This window comes from Haemaphysalis longicornis, unplaced genomic scaffold, assembly GCF_048455015.1.
Source record: "Haemaphysalis longicornis isolate Haplotype H1 unplaced genomic scaffold, Haemaphysalis longicornis Haplotype H1 scaffold_12, whole genome shotgun sequence".
In the NCBI taxonomy this organism is placed as follows: Eukaryota; Metazoa; Arthropoda; class Arachnida; order Ixodida; family Ixodidae; genus Haemaphysalis; species Haemaphysalis longicornis.
The window spans coordinates 30,969,402-30,990,746 of NW_027526225.1; the positions used below are offsets into that span (position 1 = coordinate 30,969,402).

A 21,345-nucleotide genomic window follows, 5' to 3' on the forward strand; every position below is an offset into this window, starting at 1 on the left:
CACTAGAGTGAACTAGAATAATATTCTAGTTCACTGTATTTACACCTTACAGCAATTTTTGCTCTGGCGTGGGTCTCCGTGCCAGTTTGGCGATCAGTGAACCGTCGAATTTCTAAATCATGAACTGTTTCTGTCGGCGCTTGACCTGTGTACCGTGAACCGTGACTGCAAGGTCCCTGTTCGCTGCATTTATTTATTTTTCGCTCAACAAGCTGCGAGCGACAATGAAGTGCCACTACGAGGTTCTCGGAGTCGACAAGAACGTCACCGCCGACGAATTGAAATTGTCCTACAGAAAACTCGCCCTCCTATGGCATCCAGGTAAGCGTGACACACCATCGACCGAAGTTGTGCCAATGCGAGCCGGTTGCTTGAGATGCGGGCTCTTCAAGATGAACGCGAAACTACTAGCGCAGCTCTCAAATTACAACAAAAACGTGGCAAGTAGCATTTATTAGCAAGTCCGTCGTGTACGGGTCGCGGTGAGCGCATGATTTTCTTAGACACGGGGAAAATCGAGCCGTAACTCTCGTATGCTTGGTCTCCAGTTGCACATTGAGTTGCGTGCGATGTCTCAACGTTGCGAAATAGTTGTGGCCTTATTTTCGGCCTTTTTTTCACGTTGGCCGGAAGGGGAGCATTGCATGGTTGGTCGTGGTAGCCACCCTAGTCGTGGTTCAGTGAAATTCTTTGAAAACGTCTCAGATACAGCAGTTTTTGCGTTATTATGTTGTGGTGTTAGGATGGGGAAGTAACGGCGTGCTTTTAAAAGAGAAATTGTACAATGCTGCGAGGTTGTGTCGCAGGAATCGATAAAAGACCTGAAAGACTCTAGGAAATGTTCTGGGTAGACAGAATATTGCGGAAGTGTGTGTCACTTGGGTTACTGGTCCAATCATCACTGAACCATTCACTGAAGTACGCGGTCGCTATTGGAAAAGTCGACTATCGACTCAGTGCTCAATAAAGATTTTCCCTGTAGAAGGTGTGTTAAAAATAACCAGGAATGCGAAAATTTTGCGGTTCTGTGCTTGCGTACACATGATGTTTTTAAAGGTGGTAATGCCACGAAAAGGCAGGTACGCTGGGACAAATAGAGATATGCCACACGTACACGAAAAATGACATTACGTGCTTAATGCCTTAAAGGGGTCCTGAAATACCTTCCGCCGACGCATGGATGTACAGGCGTCCACAGAATAAACCGGACCAAGCGAGCGGCGCGCGATAGCTATCGGTGCGACACCTTCCGGCCCAGCGCCTGCTGTCGAGATAGCAGAGGCCGCATGCGTGTCCCACCCTATAGTTTGTGCATGTCAGTTTCCTTGACTGCGGCTGCAGCACTCCGTTCCTCTCGAATGCGACGCGCGGCGGCGCCTTTCGCGGCTCGCCTACCGAGCGGGCGTAATGCTTGGCAGCAGCCGGAAGCGTGCGCCATGCGCTGATGCTGCGTAACTGTGCGTTCATCTGAGAATACTCGTTCGGTGCTCTTTTTATCATTTTAATGACTGGAACGCAAACTGGCGTTGAAGAAAGGCTGCGATAAAGATTCGCACATGACTAAAACAGTGCTGGTCGTTATGCAACGAACACAGTTGATAGCAAGAACTGAATACAGCGACGGTTTATTCGGTTCGGAACAAAAAAAAGACATCGGTGATTGTGCGAGTGGTTCCCCTTATTAATTGTGTGTGAAGTTTCCGTCGTTTTTGATAACTTCACGAATGCGTCGGGGGAGCGACTCATAAAGCGACTTTATGATTTCGGGACGGGGGCGCAGGCGTCCCCATTCATCTTCCACTGCCTGCCACAACTCGTCCGCCGTGCGACCGCAGTCATTTCGTTTGCCGAGATTCATCTTCATAATCCACCACACATTTTCTATCGGATTTAGGTCTGCCCCGCACGGAGGCCACCGCAGCGGTCGCACCGCGTGGTCCTCGAGCAGTGAGCTCACGGCTCGTGCTGTGAAGACAGGGCTTCGGTCCTATTTCAGGATGAAGCACCCGTCCAGTACGTAAGGGGGCAGACTTGTCGAAATGGTGTTACAGTACTGGGAAGCATTGAATGGTCCCGAAATTCCGACGAGGGGTCCCAGGCCGTCCGCACTCATTGCGCCCCATACGCTGATGGAGCACCTCTCACTGGAACAACGGACGCTTTGGATGTAGCCGGGCTGGTATCTAAATACCATCGGGCTAAATACAGAAATAAATTCAGGAAAGATATCTCCGAGGAAAGATATCTTCGAAGATGTTCGGAGGGTATACTAGATAAATCAATGAAAGGACATTCGCCGTGTTCGATAGTTTACATCGATTGAAATTACTGGCACATTTTTAAGCGGGAGGCTGCACCCCTACTGCCACGTAGGCGAACAGTATCCTGTATCAAACTATGCATCAATTTCATACAATTACAAAAGCCCCGTTAGCCGATGCGGGTTACCTGAAGTGTTTCGTAAAAAAACAGCGACAAGAAACGCTTAACAAACGGTGCTTATAAAACTACGATTAAAACGTTTCAAATGAACCCAGCTGAATACAATTTACAGGGACATTGTATATCGGTTGCTCCGAAATATAGTTATTAACAGGTAGTTATGCATTGCTAGCCTTAACAATTACGTTTAGCGTTGCACTCGGGACCCCCGAAGGAATGCTCAGCAATTCTCATATTAAACCGTGCTCCCGATTTGACCTCTTACACTGTAGTAGTTTATATATCATCTAGAATGCACATTACCAGCTACGTTTCACAGTTCAGTTTCGTACCTGCAGCTCATCGGACGCCAAACACGCCGCTGTTGATCCCAGCGAGTGGAGAAAGTCGATTCGTCTGTGAATATAACTTCCTTCCACTCGTCCGTTGTCCACAGCTCCACTGCCCGGGCGAACTCCAGCCTTTCCAGCCTCTGCCGGTCCGTCACGCGCGGTTTCTGCGCTGCCACGCAACTCCCGGGTCCCGCCTCCTTCAGTCGTCTTCGAATTGTCTCGCTAGAGACATTTAATGACAGCTCCTGTCGAATTTATTTTGCAGACAGGAGGGGATCTGCCACAGCGGCTGCGACATGTCAGTAGTTCCTGCTCCTCACTGGTGACTTTAGGCCGCCCGCTGCGCTCTCCGTCAATGAGTCTGCCCTGATCATCGCGGTAAGCTTGAATAATGCGGCTTACAGAAGTCCTAGACCTCCTGGTGAGGTGGCAACTTTCCAACTGAGTAGTCCCTTCGATGAAAAGTCGCACGATGTGCCTCCGTTGCTCGATGGGGACGCGGGAAGGCATTCTTCACGAATATGGCCATGCAGGACAAGTTACGTGCTTTATACACTTCATAGCTATCACTGTCCAAAGGGTGACATGGAAGGAAACGCCTCATTGCTTTTCGATAGCAATTCACTCGCACCGACAGCTGTGCATTTCGGTATATTTTTCCAAAGAGAATAAACTCTTTCCTTCCTACTTTCTTCCCTCCTCCCATCTTTAAACCGCCTCTCATATGCCGCACGGGAAAAACTCGAAATTAAAAAAAACAACAACGGTGTTTTTAGTTCTATCAACTGTGTGTTTGTCGCATAACGACCAGCTAGCACTGGTTCAGTCATGTGTGAATCTTTATCGCAGCCTTTCTTCAACGCCAGTTTGCGTTTCAGTCAATAAAATGATAAAAAGAGCGCCGAACGAACATTCTCAGATGAACGCACAGATACGCGGCATCAGCGCATGGCGCACGCTGCCGGCTGCTGACATGCATCACGCCCGGTCGGTAGGCGCGCCGCGCAAGGCGCCGCCGCGCGTCGCATTGGAGAGGATCAAAGTGCTGCAGCCGAAATCAAGGAAACTGACATGCACAAACTTTAGGGAGGGACACGCATGCGCCCTCCGCTATCTCGACAGCAGGCGCTGGGCCGGAAGGTGTCGCGCCGATAGTTTTCGCGCACCGCTCGCTTGGTCCGGTTTATTCTGTGACCGCCTGTACATGTAACCAAATAAGACAATGTATTAGCAATCTCCTCCCGCAAGAATTTTGTTAAAGCGATGAGTATTACCTGAGAAATCGTAAATCAAAAACCGCGCATTATCGTCGCGCCGCGTTTCCTCCTCTTTTCAACTGTTGACGGCACGCGAGCACTCCCTCCCATGATGCTGCGCTAGTCAGCGGTGACGTACTTCCGCATTACGCTCCTCCGACTGCCGTCTGCTACGGGCAAGTTTTGTTGACACCATGAATTCCGCACTCCGCTCAAGGATGGATAAGCGAACGAAAAATCTGGCCGCATGTGTGCGGTGGCCTGGCCTTGCCCTTTCGCGGTGTGCGTTGCTGCAGTGCAGCACGTGACTTTTAATTGGCGGCGAACTCGCAGCCGCTGGGGAGGATCTTGCGCTCGGTACCTTTCATGCACCGCGCACTGTTTATCCAAAAAGCGCCGTATCAGATGTGGCCCCGCTGGTGCCGGGTCTTATTTTGCGGTGGTAGTAATTCCTGCCGGCGCCATGTGAAAAAGAAATTTTAAACCGATGCAGAACCCGTGCACAAAACGCTTCAATCGTGTGACCAGTTCAGCTTGGGGCGACGCGTGGTGGAGAGCGGCAACGTTGGCAAAACATGCTCCACCGCGGCTCTGAGCTTTCTAGCGCTGGAGCGAGCACCATTTCTTTGACAATATCAAACATCGGTTGCCCTGGCAACAAGGCACAAACCGGTCTAGAAGTCAGTTACGGTTGCGTGATCCCGGTTCAGCTTGGGGCCCCATCTCGCGCCATATGAGCACTGCAGGCATACTACTCACTCCCATTTGGAAGTGCGAGATGCGTTTGGCATTACAGGAGGCGATGGTGTGTGTGTTGTGGACGCCTTTGTTTCGCGATGAAATGCGGCGTTGTGCTTCTGCGGGTGGATAGTGCTTCCCATGTTCTGGATTATCTTTCTCGAGCGACGTACGACTCAACCTCGCGTGGGGTATGTGCAGTGTGCGCGGCTAAAAGCCATCTCGGCTTGCGCGCCAGAGTTAAGTGACTTGCTGTTCGTCCCCGCAAACCGCGCGCGAGGTGAGTGCCAAATTTACGACGGGCAGGAGGAGGCAACCCATCGTCTGTCAATCGCGGTTCAGACTTGCAACGCATGTTGTGACGTTGTGTTCGTTCGAAACGCATCTCTGGATTGTTTTGAAGTGGAAAAAAATGTATCCGTCAAACCCGGGCATTCGGCTCAGGGCGTTCTCTGCGATTGCACGAAAGAAGTGCCACGGGGCTTCAACGCTTTCTTTATGGAACGTACTCCGGTAAGAGAATATCCATGTCGTGTTATGGCCGTGTTGCATTCAATACGAACGGTTAAGCGTTTGTTTACACTTGTTTCGTTTGTTGTTAAATGTCCAAGCACTCCGGCACTACGCTGGCAGATCAGCCGGCGAGTCGACGCTGAGCAGACGACTCATCTCTTTGCCGGAAGTGCGTGAAAAAGCCGCCCAATAGCAGGATGTCTAGCTCATGACGAACATCTGGGAATCGATGATGTAGACATGTGAAGATGGCGGCGTCCAAAAACACGAAGGAAAGGGTGAGAAAAAAGCGACAAACTTTGCAACAAAAGTGTGAGCTTTCCGCTGCGCGTAAAAGAGTAATACTTGGCCCAGATGACCTTGACGACCCAATCTAACGATTGCGCTACTTCATTTAGTGTGCTCAAAATGCCTTTCAGGGCCCCTTTAAGTTTTATGGCCATTAATTCGCTGCGACACGCAAAAATCTAATGTCATTTTTAGTTTAAGGAGTTCCGCACAACCCATTTGCCTTCACAAACAAGTTAAATCTGCCTACTCTCTAACGTGATGAGCACCAAATGAAACTGAGACTCTCCGCACCAGAGTGTTGACGCGGAAATGTAGCTGAAGTTCGCAATAAGACGATTTTTTGTGCACTGTTGGGGTCGAAGTTTTGAAGAATACGAAGTTCACTAAAACAGCCGCAAAATGCAAAAACATCGTGTTGCTCGTCATTTTGAATTTTTCGCTTTTGGCTACTGCTGGCAGGCGACAGTACCTGCTGAAGCCGATTTTAGAAATGTCTCACGCCATTTTTTAGAAAACACTATTTCTCATAACATTTTCTTTCACAAAAAATAGTTTTAACCCTTGTAAAACATTTTTTTCTACGTTAAAAGCTTCGAAAATATGAGTGCATTTCTATTTTTGGTCATTATCACCATCGTGCCTAATACATTTAATGTCTTTGCGTTTTCACATGTAGCACGGCCTGCGTAAATACTGTCATTCGGTATCTTAAGGCCTTAAACACCTAATGTTCTTTTTCGTGTGCATGTGGCACGGATATTACATTACACAAAATTGTACGTATCATTAAATCGCGAAAACTTGGCTGGAGGGAATTTCGCACTTTGTTGAACTTGGCGAAAAGTGGCTCGAACTTGAAACAGAACGAAGAACAAAAAAAAACACAGGACACGCCACTGTCTTGTCCTTCGTTCTTTTGGTTTTTGCTTGTCCTGTTTCAAGTTTGAGCTGCTTTTCGCCAAGAATGTACAAACTAGCACGGGCCAGAGCCATTCTGTGTCGAACTTGTTTGTTGGTTTAACAAAGGCTGCACCACTGCAGCTCTCGAAAAAGGAAATGCGATGGCACCGAGGCATTTTGTCCTACTGACTTTCTCGCCATCCTTTGTTAGCCCAAAGAGGTATTCCTATATCCAATGCAGTTGTGCGAAACAAAAGCCTTTTTTTTTTTCTTTCACTCTTTCATTGCCAGACAAGAACCCAGATAACCTGCAGGAGGCAACAGAACAGTTCAAGGTCATCCAGCAAGCCTACGACGTCCTGAGCGATCCCCAGGAGCGCGCGTGGTACGATAAACATCGCGACGCCATTCTCAAGGGAGGTGAGTCTACGACATATTTTAAAGCGAAGCTTTTTACCTCTGCCCCCCAAGAGTTCTTTCGTGACCGTTGGTGTCAACAGAAAACACCCGTGAACAAATAAAAGAAGTTACTGGCACCACCAGGAATCAAACCTGGGACGAATAGAGTAACAGAGCGAGAGCTCGTTGTCTTACCGATTGAGATATGAGTTCACGCGGAGATGGGGGAGACAGACGGTACACTCACCGAGCACGTCTGTGGATTTACCTCCTGCGTTCTCGCTAAATGCCACATGATAGTCATGTGACCTCTCGCACTGCTGTGAGCTCCGCCCACGGCGTGTGTAGCAGCCGTGTGCGCGCCTTGTGCATGCGCTAGGAGTTTGTAAAAAATTAAAGGAAGCTCACACAAATGCATGGCATCCCACTTCTCCTCCGTCTCCGTCTTGATTCGCCCAGTCCTCAAGTACGTGTCAATAGTCTGGGATCGGTTTCATGCCACCAATATTACGAAGGTTGAGCGTATCCAGAGTCTTGCTGCACGGTTCATTTTGTCAGATAATAGGATATCGTAAGCAGTAACAAAAATGATAAAGATTCTTGACTTGCCATCACTTCAACTCCGCCGGCAGGTCGCCTGCCTCAAATTTCTCTATCTACTGTACGACAACAAAACTAGCCTGTCAAGCGAAGATTATCTACTTCCGGCACCACAGCGATAATCTAGAATCAATCACTGCAAAACCATACGACCATACTTCGCCCACACGGCGCTAAAATATTTCAGAAGTCTTTTTTTTTTCTGACACCATAGAACATGGTTTCTCAAAGTGGGTTCTGCGGAACCTAGGGGTTCCGCAGGCTCCTTTTCGGGGTTCCGCGAGCCACTGATAAATTTTCCCTGGTTCAGCACTCGCCAGGTAACTTAGATGGTGAACCCAAGGTGCGATCGATCTAAGGAACCTCCATTACTCATGCCCGAATGTCAGTAAGCACATCCTGGTGCATAACAGAAAGGTGCAAGCTGTGCAATAAATCCCGCCAGCAGCTTGTAGCCAGCCAGGCTCCGAAAACGGGCCGCGTGGTTGAACTATTGCACTTGAATCTCAGCCTTATATTACCCCCGTGCGCATTTTTTCTGTTTGGAGATAGGTGCTGCTAGCGTATGTGCTCGCGTAAAGTCGATGTTCTTGTGCAATAAATTCATAAGCAAGCAAGCTCTTTTCAATTCATTGCACGTGAATGTAGCGTGAACGGAATGAAAAATGGCGAGGGGTGGGGTAGGGGGGGGGGTTCCTTGGCAGTCAACGGAGCTTAGCAGGGTTCCCTGGGTCCAACATGCTTGAGAACCCCTGCCATAGAACAATGGAACTGTTTGCCCGTGTCGATTATGGAATGTGCAAGTGTAGGTGCGTTTGAACGTGCCTTGTATAATCAACTTTTGGAACCCTCTCCTGCTTGGGCAGCAATGCTGCCTGCAGTATCTCTAAATAAATAAATAAATAAAATAAAAGTCTCTGCCGCCGATCTCGTCACCTCCGTTGGCGTTGGCAAAGACTGAGGAGAAGTACGGTCGTCGAACACCGAGTTTGAGCTTCCTTTCATTTTTTAAAAAAAAAAAAGAGTTTCCACTCATGTGCTTCACCAGTGCAACTCAACCAACCACTATTCATGGATCATGCATTGATTTGACCTTAGCAAAGATTATCTCTTTGAAGTAATAAAAGGTGTGGTCAAGTGCGTTTTACTCGTTTTGGTTTCACTCTTTGTCGAGCCACGTGTGGGAATTCAAGTGACGTCGCATGGGTAATCATTGTGGGTGTCGTTTACAGCTTTGCTTTCCAACGACCTTCACAGGGTGGACTGGCGGGCATTTTTTTCTTTACTTCGCTTCCCATCAAAAACAGTGACCACCGTAACGTGCGTAGACGTCTCAACCACATTGGAGCGTGGAACCGGCAAAGTACATTAGAATGTTGTTTGTATGGTGAACAAAAACAAAATATGGTGAACAAAAAGCCATGCTCGCTCGCCCTTTGAACAATATCATTCTTAAAAATTTTATTTCTGTAAATAATGCTGTGAAAAGAATTGGAAACTGTGAAATTCTTGTCCGCACTTCTGAAAAAAAAAATTTATATGAAGTGGTTGTAATAGAAGTTCAAAATATACATTTTTTAGGTAAATGTTTCAATAGCATTTCCAAGGAAAAAAAAAGTAATTTGCTTATAACAGTTTTGATGCAAACAAAAAATGTTAGCACTTGCGGTTTGTTTGAGCTATTTTTTCCCTCATAACGGTTCTTGGCTTACGGCACAAAGCTATGGGAAGGGATAAAGGGGCGACGTGGTTCTGTCTGTCGGGATGGAGAATGGAGACGACAAGTGGACAAAAGCCTCGTGATGCGTGTGACCAGTGGGGTCAAGCCACTTGCAGTACTGTGGAGGCCGGAGTGGCCCCAGAGAAAGCAGAATCTAATCGCGACAATTTCGGTGAATGGGGCACATCCAGATAATATGTTCTGTTTTCCGGTGTGATTTCCAGTGCAGGTACGGAGCTTTGTCTGCACTGTCGTTGAACCAGATCCTCAATTTTAGGCTAATCCTCTTGAAGAAACCCGGCAGTTTTGTATGACTGGTGGGAACAAATCCTCCCCAAAAATTTTCATGAACTTACTTATAACCAGTGATTTCACGCAACCACGCGAAGCCGAAAAAATAATTCTTTTGGAGTTCGAGACAAAACTTGTTGGCGAACGATGGCTGACATTCACTATCTCTGTTTTACGCGTTAGTCGTCAGAACTAACTCCGGCATTTCGATGTCATCTTGCAATTGGAGCCTTGTTTAGACTTCAAAGTGTGACTCATAATGTACTAGAATGAAGGATGTGCTTTCACCAAGGAGAAATGGTTCAGTAACAGAAGCCTCCTACATTGCAGTGCCACCACCTGAATTTTCTCCATGAAAACGGTAGTAAAACTGTTTCAGACTTCGTCAGAACAGTTCTTACTTAAACCACCACTAGTTCTCCCGAAATACCCTCGCATGAAAATGAAACTTCCTCGGGAACAACTGATTGCATTGTGGACGGATTTGAACGGCTGACCTCGCATCGACAGGTATCGGAAGACTGGGTGTTATCTTTGACTTGACTTGCAGCCAGAGTGCTTATCACAGAAATCACTCAGAGATGCAGGAAAATCACGACGCGCTTTTCTCGATGTGGTGGCGCTGTAGAGAATTTGCTCTCAATTGGGTAGCTGTGTAGTAGCATTAAATATGAACGCATGCTTGGCTTCTAAATGCGAGTGATGCATTAAGATGCCCACAGAGGGTAAAATGATAAAAAGAAATTGTTGATTTTGTCACGCTGAAACTGTAATGACATGAAGTTGCCATTCCCAAGATGCTTTCTTTGCAGTGTACAATAACGATGTTTTCTTTGCAGTGTACAATAACGAATCTAGTTTAAATGAAGAATTGTACATTCTGCCACCTCCCCAGCGATCGTCAAGGTTAAATTATTCAAAAAATGTTGAAGACCATATGCTCCTAAAAAGAACACATTTAGGTATTGTTTTTTTTTTTTTTTTTTTTTTTGTAGGATGTCGACAAATGGGATTCAGTGCCTTCCAACTACTGCATTCATGCTACAACATCTGATAGTTTTGACTTCTGTGCTAGAAACTTGATGTAACTCTCTCCTGCTAGGACGGTGAAAAACCACCTGCAGTATTTCTTAAATAAATAAAATGTGTAATTAACGTGTGATCTTTTCTTCCAGGGTTAGGCGGGGACTACAAAGATGACAGCTTGGACGTGTACTGCTACTTCAATTCCTCCTGTTTTAGCGGATATGGGGATGGCGAAAAGGTGAAGTGGCAAACTTTCCTTTCTACTTTTTTGTTTTGTTACAGCTAAGAACAAACTGGGCTGGGCTCATTTTCTAGGCCAAAAAATAGAAAGAAAAACAAAAACAAAGCCTTCATAACAACAGTGTTCCATAAGTGAGTGTGTGGACTTTGGTGTTTTTTTTTTTAATTATTTGGTAGCTTTGATTGACTTTGTTTTAAAACACAGTAATTTGAGTGCTTTTGACAACGTAACGGACCCCAGGGAGAAAAAAGGACTGTTAAAAAGTGATACATGTATACAAGCAGCTAACTTCACAAATGAACACACGCTTGCAGGCTGTTCATCGAAGAATGATGCAAAACAAAGCGCTAAACTTATGGTGCTAGCAGCTGCTGCAACAGATTCATCGACTGCCATCATCATAGCAAGCAGGCTGTATGCAATAGAGTTCCGATAGTTCAGGCTCGCTTACTTTGAATTGCTGTAACACTCGGGGGTTGGCACCAATGTGCTGATATTAGGGTTGCCACCTTCCCCAGAAAAAAAAACCGGCCCTTCGGGGGGAGGGGGGGGGGGGGGGGGGGCGTGGTACAAAAAATGTTAATTTGTGTTGAAAAAACGACTCCATGTTTTTGACATGCAGTAACATATTTATTGTAGTGCTTTCTTAGAGAGGAATCAACATAACCTTTCTACTGAAATTGGTTGAGAGCTTGGTTATTGCACTGTATGTGCTTTACTAAAAAGTAATCGCAGCGGCAGCATTTCGTTGTTTTGTTCCTCCCTTACGTCCCCCTCCATCTCAGGCAGCGTGCTCGCCCGCGTATTTTCTCTGCTCGCGTGTCTTTGCGTAGCTTGTCGACACATATTTATCGTCTTAGTTGTTGAATTGACGCTTATAGAACGCCAAAATGGACATAATCACGGCACGAGGGCCAAAAAACCGGCCAATGACGGCCGGTTTTTAGTATGGACCGGCAACCAGCCCGTTGTTTAAAAAAACCGGTCGGGCAGGTCCAAAACCGAGCAGGTGGCAACCCTATGATATGCTCACGTGGTTATAAAATGCACCTTTATAATCTTTCAAGACTGCTTTGCTTGAAATGATTTGTTGATGTCCTTAGAGTTCAAGTTACTGAGATTTTGCTGTATTTGCAATATACGCAAACGCGCAGCAAGCCGAAGGGTTAGAGCACACGGTTGTCATTAGCCGATGACTGAATGGTCAAATGGGGTGTACCACATCATGGGACAGGGTGTCAATATTCCAGTGACCGCACTCTTAGGTGATAAAAAATGTCGGCATCCCGGGACGGCTGGTGTGAGATTGCCTTGAAAACAGAGTTTTCAAACTACCTCTTTCCATTTACAACACTTAATAAAACATCATTGAATTGCTTGAAATAAAAGATTTGAATAGAATCGAAGTTGATTTGGAAAAAAAAAACCCGGTTGAATAAAAATATCACAAGTTGTGCAAATTAATACCCAGTGCTAGCTGTTCATGCGTGTGAGCTAACATGATTACGTAACTGGGCAATACAGCCCATGATGAGGTTGGGATTTTTACAAAAAAAAAAAAAAAAAAAAACCAACAACCGCAGCCTTGCTAATGCGTGAATTCTCTGGTTACATCAGGGTTTTTATGCGGTGTTCCGAGAAGTCTTCCAAAAGCTCGCTGCGGAAGATGAGGCGTACCAGGATGAGCCCGTCACTGTGCCAGGATTTGGAGACAGCACAAGCTCATACGACGAGGTGAGTGTTTCTCTGAAGCATGGTCGGTGGGGCTTTGCGCGGTGGTGGCAGGGTGTTTTCATGTTTTCGAAAAGGGGGGGGCCTGTGTTTCCTCACATATGGGGATAGTTTGTGGTCGCCTGTTTTATTTTAGTAAAGCTTGGTGTCGGGCTAGTTCGTATAGCATCATTGGGTGCTTGCGCTGGGACGTATTACCGAGACAGACAACGCAAAAAACGCACACTTTGATGACACGAAGACAGTTCACTTGCAACTAATTTTTAAATGCAGAGGAAAGATAACATATAATGCGAAAAGTGGGAAAGGAAAAGATATACGAGGTTACAAGAAACGCTGGCGTAAGTACGTGCAGTGGCGTGTGTGGCTGTTACAAGGATTCCTCCAAAAACTGCATCTCGCACGTAGTGAAAGTTATAGAGGGGGAGCTGATGCGCTCTCCTTAGCACCCCGACATCATAGCAAAAGCTTCGAATATCTCCCGTGAAATTTGGTCTCGCGAGCAAAACGAAAGTGTTGCCTTATCAAAGGCAGGTTCACATTTGCACCTCGTTCGGTGTTCGGCGAAACTCCCTGCCGGCATTACTTGCTGGAATGCATTTCGCTGCTCCCTGAGCCTTTTCGATTCCCTGGCCCTTTGCAAAAAACTGACATTAATTATCAGTTGTTGTGACCTCAAGTATTTAAAGGTACATTCAAGGCAACCAAGTTGGTTTCAAACGAAAGTCCGACTTTCCCATAGCCATTTTAGCAGTGATTACGTGCTGAAAGATGCCTTAATTTCTGAGAAATCGCTAATAAAATGCTGATCAAATGTGACACAAACAGCGACTGCAGCCGCTGTTTGTGTCATTATAAACCGTAAGCTAGCGAGGCAGCGGTGATGTATAGCGGCATAGAAAAAACCAAAACAGCACTACTGTGTAACAAGCGGTTTGGCCAGTTTCAGTGAAATCAGTCGGGCTTTCTTAAAATCCCGTGACCTTCGCTGCTTCGGAACACTAAGCAAAATGTTCCTTTATGGGACCAGTAATCACTATTGACGCTTTGTTGAAGAAAAACATGTTGTCCTTTTGAGGCCCTGCGAATGTTGGCATCGAACCAACCGCCCGTGCGTAGCTCGCAAGCTTCCTTGAAACGCGGTACAGCCGCCCCAAATATGGACATGTAGCGGCAGCCACATTTAGCGGCACGCCAGACATTTTAACCACTTCCGATGCAACTTGCGTGGTATAGCCAGTGGCAGCGGCACCTTTCTTCACGTTTCCGCTATTCCCTACCATATTTTAAGAAAAGCTACGTGTAAGAGGCATATTTAAGTTCTCAGTGGGCTAACCTATCGATCTAGAAAAAACTTGTATGCTGGCTTCAGTCTCCTTTTAATGTGTCATTTTAGGATTGCTGCGAAAAGCAATAAGCAATAAAAAGAGAACACGAAAATTTGTTGCCAGCACTCCTTTAACTTTTTCGTTATAGTGCCATAGGCCAACGGACACGGACTCAAAACGGCGCCTTGCAGACAACTATCGCCATCTGGTGTATTTATTGGCGGCTCCTTTTTCAGTTTAAGTTTTGTTTGTTTACATATACTGAGCGGAGGCCGCATTGTGAGCAAAATTTGAACCAAAGTTAGCTCCAAGCTGGGTGGACGTGGTGTCAACTTCACACCACACTCCTCAAAGTTTGTCTATCGTCGCTGGGACTTCAGCAGCTGCTGTTGTTCATTTTTATGACCCCAGCAGCAGTGATGACTCCAGCAACAACGTGGGATCGTCAGATTTTAGTCCCGACGAAGCAGATATTTGGCCCCCTTTTTGCCCCTGGATCCTGAGTAACCCCAGCCGAAAAGGATGAAGAAGAGGAGTAATTGCAAGATCTTCTACGAAAAACAGGGCACAAAGCAGAATGAACGTCTTCTGCTCCACTTGCGATGTTTACCTTTGCTTTCTGCCGGCGCATGACTGCTTTGCTGAGTGGCACAGCCATTAGATTGACGGGCCTTCAAAAATCGAGAACATGGTGTACAGGATCTGTGTATAAATTGAATGATAGCTAAGGAACATAGGAGCCAGTTATATATTTCAGATTTTCCAAAATAATATTCTGTCTTAGTAAAATTGCCCATTTCTATTGCGTTTAATTTTTTGTGCTTTTTGTTTTGTTTATTGTACCTTTCGCAAAATTGCTCCTGTGCATTTGAAAGGGCGAAGTATCAGGTACAATTTCGTGTATAACAATGCTAAAGGTGTCTAGTTGTTCAAAGGAAAAAAAAAAATTGGGGGGGCAAGCACCCGAAACCGGTTATTTTTTTCGCCGTAACGAAAGAGCTAAAATGCCAAGCCATAGCACAGGCTAGTACATATCGCAAAATTTAGTTTCCGCCTGTGACGTGGCATTGCTTCGAATGTAGGTGGAGAGTACGAGTTTTAGCGTAGCAGGATGATAAACCTGACGATTCTTTCGCTCCCTGCCTCGTTTCTCATTTGCGTAGGTTGTGGGTCCGTTTTACGGCCACTGGCAGAGCTACTGCACCGCTCGAAGCTTCGCCTGGCTCGACGAGTACGATGTGCGGACAGCGCCCAACCGGCGAGTGGCCCGGCTCATGGAGCGGGAGAACCGGAAGCTCCGAGACGCCGCCCGACGGCAACGCAACGAGGAAGTCCGGGTGAGCCAAGCCCCGCTTTTTGCGACGCAAAGCACCTCGCAGAGCGGGAGCCTTCATGTTTTTCTCCCATGGAAAAAAACTTTCCATCCCTTCCTCAAGAAAGGTGACAGGAAAGCGAAAGCTTTTCTCGCATCAAAACTGCGTTAAGACTACGTCAAAACCATCGCTGTAAGTGAGTCCAATCGATTGTCAAACCTTCAAAGACCTAAATCGCAAATGAAGAACGAATGCATGCGGCAATTTTGTGCGCACTAAGTAAACACATTTACGAACGATCTAAATGTATACCGATACGTGGTTTAGGATATAAGAGTATACTATTGCACTCCTCCTTCATGATCGGTGAGTGCATCCTTATCTAGAAGCGAACCTTTTTCGCAATTTTCAAGTAAGCATTTTGAAACAATGGAACTTTCACGGACGCGCCGTATGTCTAAAGATCTTATCAGAGCTTTTCGCGGTCGACCAACCGGTGTATAGGGAAATGCATTAGTTTTTTGACAGGATGCCAACAGTCCCACTACGAAAGGCTTCGCTTTAACAACTTGCCGGGCGAGACTGCCGTTGTTGAGAACGGCTGTAAGTGTTAGCGGATTGTTCTAGTCATCTTTCGTTCTTTTAAAATAAAGTTCTCCATGAATATTTTTTCATTTGCTGCATCTTCTGATCCCTGTTTCTTGTTTATTAAGCCAAGTGGGGACGAAAGTTGTGATCATGATGTGAGAGTTCTTTGCAGAATGCAATTTATTCTGTGTACACGTGTGTCACCTGCAACTCTGGTAAACGTATTGCTCAGCTTCGCAACCGTCAAATAATTTTAGGGCTATCAGTTCCTCGTCTAGCCCCACTTCCCATGTTAGAGCCAGTTTTAGTGCACTTTTTTTTTTTCACTTATTCTTCCTTGTTTGCATCAGTGCAGGGTTCTGATAACTAAATTAACTTTAGCTTCCCGGGCCACCTTGCGATGACACCGTGAAGGTGGTGTGGCTGTGTTGTACAGGACAATGAAGGGAAAGGTCTTGACCTTTGGAAGAAACTGAAAGACTGCCAGTATTGCTATATCAATGGATTAATGAGGCACTTGGCTTGATTTGATGTGGTGTGGTCTACTACTACTATGTATGCTATTTGGGCTTGAGGATGCTCCTTAAACCTTGTGCTGGGCTGTGTGGCACATGTTGTTAATAAGATACTTTTTTTTTTCCTTCTTGCTTTTCTACGTGCAGCAATTGGTGCAGTTCGTCCGTAAGCGAGACAGGAGAGTGCAGAAAAGGAAGGTAAGTTCCCAGTGTTTTTTTTTCGTTCGTGTGGGGAAAAAGGCACCATATTTTTGCGCGTATAACCCGCCTTGCATGCAATCCACACCCCCACTTTCAACCTGCCAGAAAAGAACAAAAAATCCTCGCGTATTGCCCGCACATTTGGTACAGGAAAGGCTGCACCAAAGCTACGGCTCAAGCAACAACACATCACAAACTATGTAGACAGAAAAAGCGTATATTAAGCAAGTAGAATGCAGTGACTGCATGGGGAAAGTCACAATTCATTAATGAAATTAAGTTAGAGTGCGCTCGTCCTTGTTTTTTCTTTCTTGTCCTTGTATGTTTTGCTCAATCGCTGCCATGGAAGGCTTAGTCAGTGGTACTGCGTAGGAGCTTCACGGCACAACGCGCATAGCCGTGAAGCTGCACTAAAGAAAAAACCTCGCGTATTATCCACACCCCTACTTTGCCACTGAAATTTTCACATTTTGGTGCGGGTTATACGCGCAAAAATACAGTACCTAAAGGGGTTGAGACGCCAAATTTTACCTTTGTAAAAAGCCTGCTGTAGGCTTTTTCTGTATGCAAGGACGCTCAACACGAAGGGCTGGGTACATTAAATGTTTTATGTATATTTTTATTCGCTTTTAAAAAGTACTTAAATGCTCTTCTGGAGATCAGGACCCATCGGTAGTGCCACTAGCCACGACGTCAACGTATTTCCATCATAACGAAGTTTCAGTGACGCCATACGACGTTAGTGACTCGAGCGACGTCAACGTTAACCCAAGTTACCGCAGTTACCTATTTGGTCGGGTCAGCAAGCAAGTGCGAGCAATGTGTGAGCCCCATCTGCTGCGCTACGAAGCACCATGCCGGTCTGCTGTTGGGTTATGGACTCGGGGAGGGCTTATAATTAGGCAGGGCTTATAAGCTTGCTGAATGAGCTGTTTGTGCTCAAATGTAATGCATATTCATTTTACAGCAGTAAGAATGGTAAGGTAAACACTGAAAGTTACGAAAATACACGTAAACATAGAAGTGCCGATCCGCGCTGCTGTTGGTACTGGGCGCACTGTGCTTGGTTTAGCTGCAACAACACTCCGTTGCTTTGGAGTTGTCTTACAGGACAGTGGCTGAGGGGTGTGAGTGATGTTGTCTTACATGACCCTGTTTGTCGAGCACACCCAACGTTTCACGAAACGATTACTTTCTACCGTAACAAACACAAGCTAGGTGCAAATACGGTCAAAAACAAAGCTATGGCGGACAACGATTTGCCAATGACTATGGTAGCACCATCTAGGAGGACTGACGTTAAGCAAGGCTGCGGAGCGTAATGACGCACTGGAATTTTGTTTGAACACCAACCCTTGCGATTCCATGGCATACATCACGAAAACGCACGATTTGGCGGGAGAATCAAAATTTTAACGTAAATTGATTAATTTCTCAGTGAATACGGCATCGTTTGCTGCCGTACAAGCGCTGGGAGAACTTTGAAGCGTGAAATCTTTCGAATAAAACAAACTTGTATTTTGTCTGCATGTCCCCTTTAAGAATCTAAGCTTTAAAAAAATTGGGCAGCTTGCACTGGTGGCACAAGGCTGGAGAAACAGCTGAGCTGGTGGCCCCTCTCTCTTCGTCTGAGACCCACCTGTTGCTCCTCAAATGAATTTTTGAACGTGCTGCTGAAAGTTTTCTATGACTGGCAGGCCTGTATTGTTTTGTCCACAACCCGCTTTGGGCGAGATGTAGAATCTCTCCAAAAGTGGACCGTGTTAGCCCACGCTAGAACCTGCGGAAACCGGCTTCGCAAACTAGGAGTCTGTGCTCCCCATTTCAAGCGCGAACGCACGTGAACTGTTTTCTTGGTATATTTTTGTGAGCTTCTCACTTGGCACAAACCCACGTGCAAGCCTGGACGACACTGGGTGCTTCTAACGAGGTGTGCGCTCACGTGTGCTCGGCTGGGCTCAGTTTTCTGATAGCGCTCGACGGTGGGACTAAAAGCTTAAAACAGCTCCGCATTAAAAATTTGTGATCCTCCTGAAGCATTGCGTTGGCAGTTGACTATTTGAATTAAGAGGCCGTGAAGACAAAATGCAAGTTGGGTTCGTTAATGAGACTACTTTGTCTCGATAACCATCATACCAATTTTGTCACAAACTTCGAACGAATAACCGAGGCATTTAAGAAAACGTGACAAGCACTGGTGACTCCCCGTTCACTTTCTGGCCATCTCCCCGTGATGTCATAGAATCTCGTTTGTGCGATTTGCTGCCACCAAACACTATTATTACTAAGAAACGTGACTGGGAAGTTGTTTCCAGCAGTTCCCTTTGATCGTATCAGTTGAAGAATGCTAGCGTGTAGTTAACACACTGATAGCTATGTTTTTGGTGATGGACCATAATACGTCACTTGGGCTCACATTATACCATTGTAGGGCAAAATTTGAAACTTTTCCAGTTTCTCCTGCATTTTTCGGTTGAAAAAAACATCTGTCATGGCTGAAATGGAACAGGGTCAGTTACCACAGGTTACGTCTTTGGTGTCAGACACAGTTGTATTTTGTCTTCGTGCCACTCTTAATCAGCGGGAATTAGTAGGTGACCCGCCGCGGTGGCTCAGTGGCTAAGGCATTGCGCTGGTGAGCCCAACGACGCTGGTTCGATTCCCGGCTGCAACGGCCGCTTTTCTGATGGAGGCGAAAAGAAAAAAACGCCCGTGCGTACGAGATTTCGGCGCACGTTAAAAATTACCCAGGTGGTCAAAATTAATCCAGAGCCCTCCACTACGGCGCGCCTCATCGCCTGCGTTGCGTCGGCGCGTTAAACCCAACAATCAATCAATAAATTAGTAGGTGTTTTAAAACCGTTTTTTTAATGTGAATAAGGGGTTGTAATTGCTTGTTTATTTTTGCTGTTCATTAAAAAAATATGGTTGTGTCAGTGATACCTTTTTTTCCCCAATCTGTGGGTGACTGTATCACTGTTTTGTTTTTATTTTCTGCTTGTGTTGATCTTGCCTGCAGAAAGAACTCGAGGAGAAAGCTGCTGAGAGTTCCCGGAAGTCTGAGGCCAAGAGGGTGCAGCGAATACTGGAGCAGAAAAAGTGAGACTGCTTCTTGTATTTGTGAACTGCATCGAGGATGTGCGCTGGATTTCATGAAAAGCTTATGAAAGAGTCTCGTAAAGAGTCATTATGTGCAAGTTAGCATTATTTGTTTTTCACGCCAGTGTGTTGTTTTTATAGCTTTAACTAGTGGGGTAAGCTAGGCGGCCTGGCATAACATTATATTAGTGAGGCGGGACAAGGCGGGACATCGAAAATATGAAATGGAACAGCTGCCAGCCACAAGCCTTCTCAAGCTACAGCAGACTAAATTAAATGACAGACCAAATGGACAGAGATAAGGAACTACTTACATACAAATTTTGGTTGGTAATCCTTCATTGCTTCGAGTGTTACGTACTATTTTTAACGAAACTAAAAGTACAAAATTGCAAGGGATGGGAGTGAAAAAAATATCTTTTGTTTCCATGTGGCTGGAAATATAGCAGCAAAGCAAAGCCCCTCCAAAAGCAGTATTCAATTTTTAAAGGCAGTCGTTAGTACCCTTAAAGCATTGTATCGTAAACTCTATGGTTATCCATGGACCTGGTGTTTTTGTGCATCCTTTCTGCTTTCTGCTATAACGTCTACTTTCTCCGGGCATGGTTCATGTGTTCGTTGGTCATCGCTGGTAGCTTGGCATGCATGCGTCTCCACTATCAAAGCACAGGCTTACCGAGCGCACGTTTTAAGAACAGCTGGCCTTTGCCAGGCAGTGAGCTCTCGGGATAGGTCCTCTGCTTTCAAAGGAGGAGTTGCAACCATAAAAGCCAAAAATTCTAGCTGATTGCAAGACGTAATGTCAAGTTTTCGATGCAAGCTTTATGGCGTGCTTCACGGTCGAGAAGTTGGTGGAAAAATTTTTTTCACACGTATATTTTGACGCAACTGGAAACGGCAGCATACCCACACACACACAAAAAAAATAAATTGCTGCTTTATGCCCATGCCCGCGTACACATCCACTCCCTAAGTTTAGAATCATCTGCCCCTGATGCCTACCCACATACAGCTGTAAACGCGACTGAATTTGGGGTCTGCCACAAGGTGACAAGTGCATGGTGTACGCATATTTGACAAACCTGGCTATATAGACACACCCCACGTTTGCCTTTTTCGCGTTGTAATGGAAGAATCGAACAACTAATGAATGCATTCGTAAGCTCAACCGACCTAGAAGATTCCAAACTATCCTCAATTTTTACAAAAATGCTTAGATGTGACATAAGAGAACATGTTGCAGCAAAAACAAAATGGCGTTGGTCTTATGTGAAAAATAAAAACGACTGCAGCACCAACCCAGGTCGTTAGGGTGAAAACCTGCGACTCTACTCCTAGGCCACTGGGGCCGAAAAGCGAAGCGTGTTCAGCAGTTGCTCAAGAGAATAGAAGGTGTGTGCAAGCGAACCAGTAGGTGGCACTAGTGGGGGTGCATCGTGGTGGCCAGGTTTGTCAGTCATGCATCTTGAACCAGGGTACTTGTGGTATAAGGGTGTCAGAAAATGTATTCCAGGGGCCTGTTTTCTCCAATCAGAAAGGGGCTCTCCACAATGTACTAAGGATGGTTCTTTTCTGTTTTTTCTCTCCCTGGACTCTTGGCTGCAGGGCGATGGCGGAATACGAGGAGTCCGAGTGGTGCTCCATGGCGCAGCTCGAAGTCCAGCTGAAGGACATTGAGGCCCAGCTGGACTCTCAGTTTGGCCAGGAAAGCAACGCGCAGTCCGGCGTTGCGGCTTCTGACCAATCTGGAGGTACGCCTTGGCGGCCGTTGAGAATTTTATGAGAAGCACATCAGAGAGCTCCGTTTGATGGAGGGGGAGG

The 21,345-nt window shown here is 46.1% G+C and overlaps 1 protein-coding gene across 1 annotated transcript in view; it reads left to right on the forward strand.

Moving 5' to 3' along the window:
* The first annotated feature begins 10 nt into the window (after window positions 1-10).
* The window catches only part of LOC144162544 (dnaJ homolog subfamily C member 21-like), a 37,506-nt gene continuing 16,171 nt past the window's right edge, over window positions 11-21,345 (forward strand). Inside the window, exons 1-8 of the mRNA XM_077693126.1 lie at window positions 11-321; window positions 6,764-6,892; window positions 10,658-10,746; window positions 12,367-12,483; window positions 14,972-15,145; window positions 16,372-16,422; window positions 19,445-19,524; window positions 21,130-21,275. Coding sequence (XP_077549252.1) covers window positions 225-321; window positions 6,764-6,892; window positions 10,658-10,746; window positions 12,367-12,483; window positions 14,972-15,145; window positions 16,372-16,422; window positions 19,445-19,524; window positions 21,130-21,275 — 883 coding nt within the window. The 5' untranslated portion in view covers window positions 11-224. The remainder of the gene's footprint in view (window positions 322-6,763; window positions 6,893-10,657; window positions 10,747-12,366; window positions 12,484-14,971; window positions 15,146-16,371; window positions 16,423-19,444; window positions 19,525-21,129; window positions 21,276-21,345) is intronic.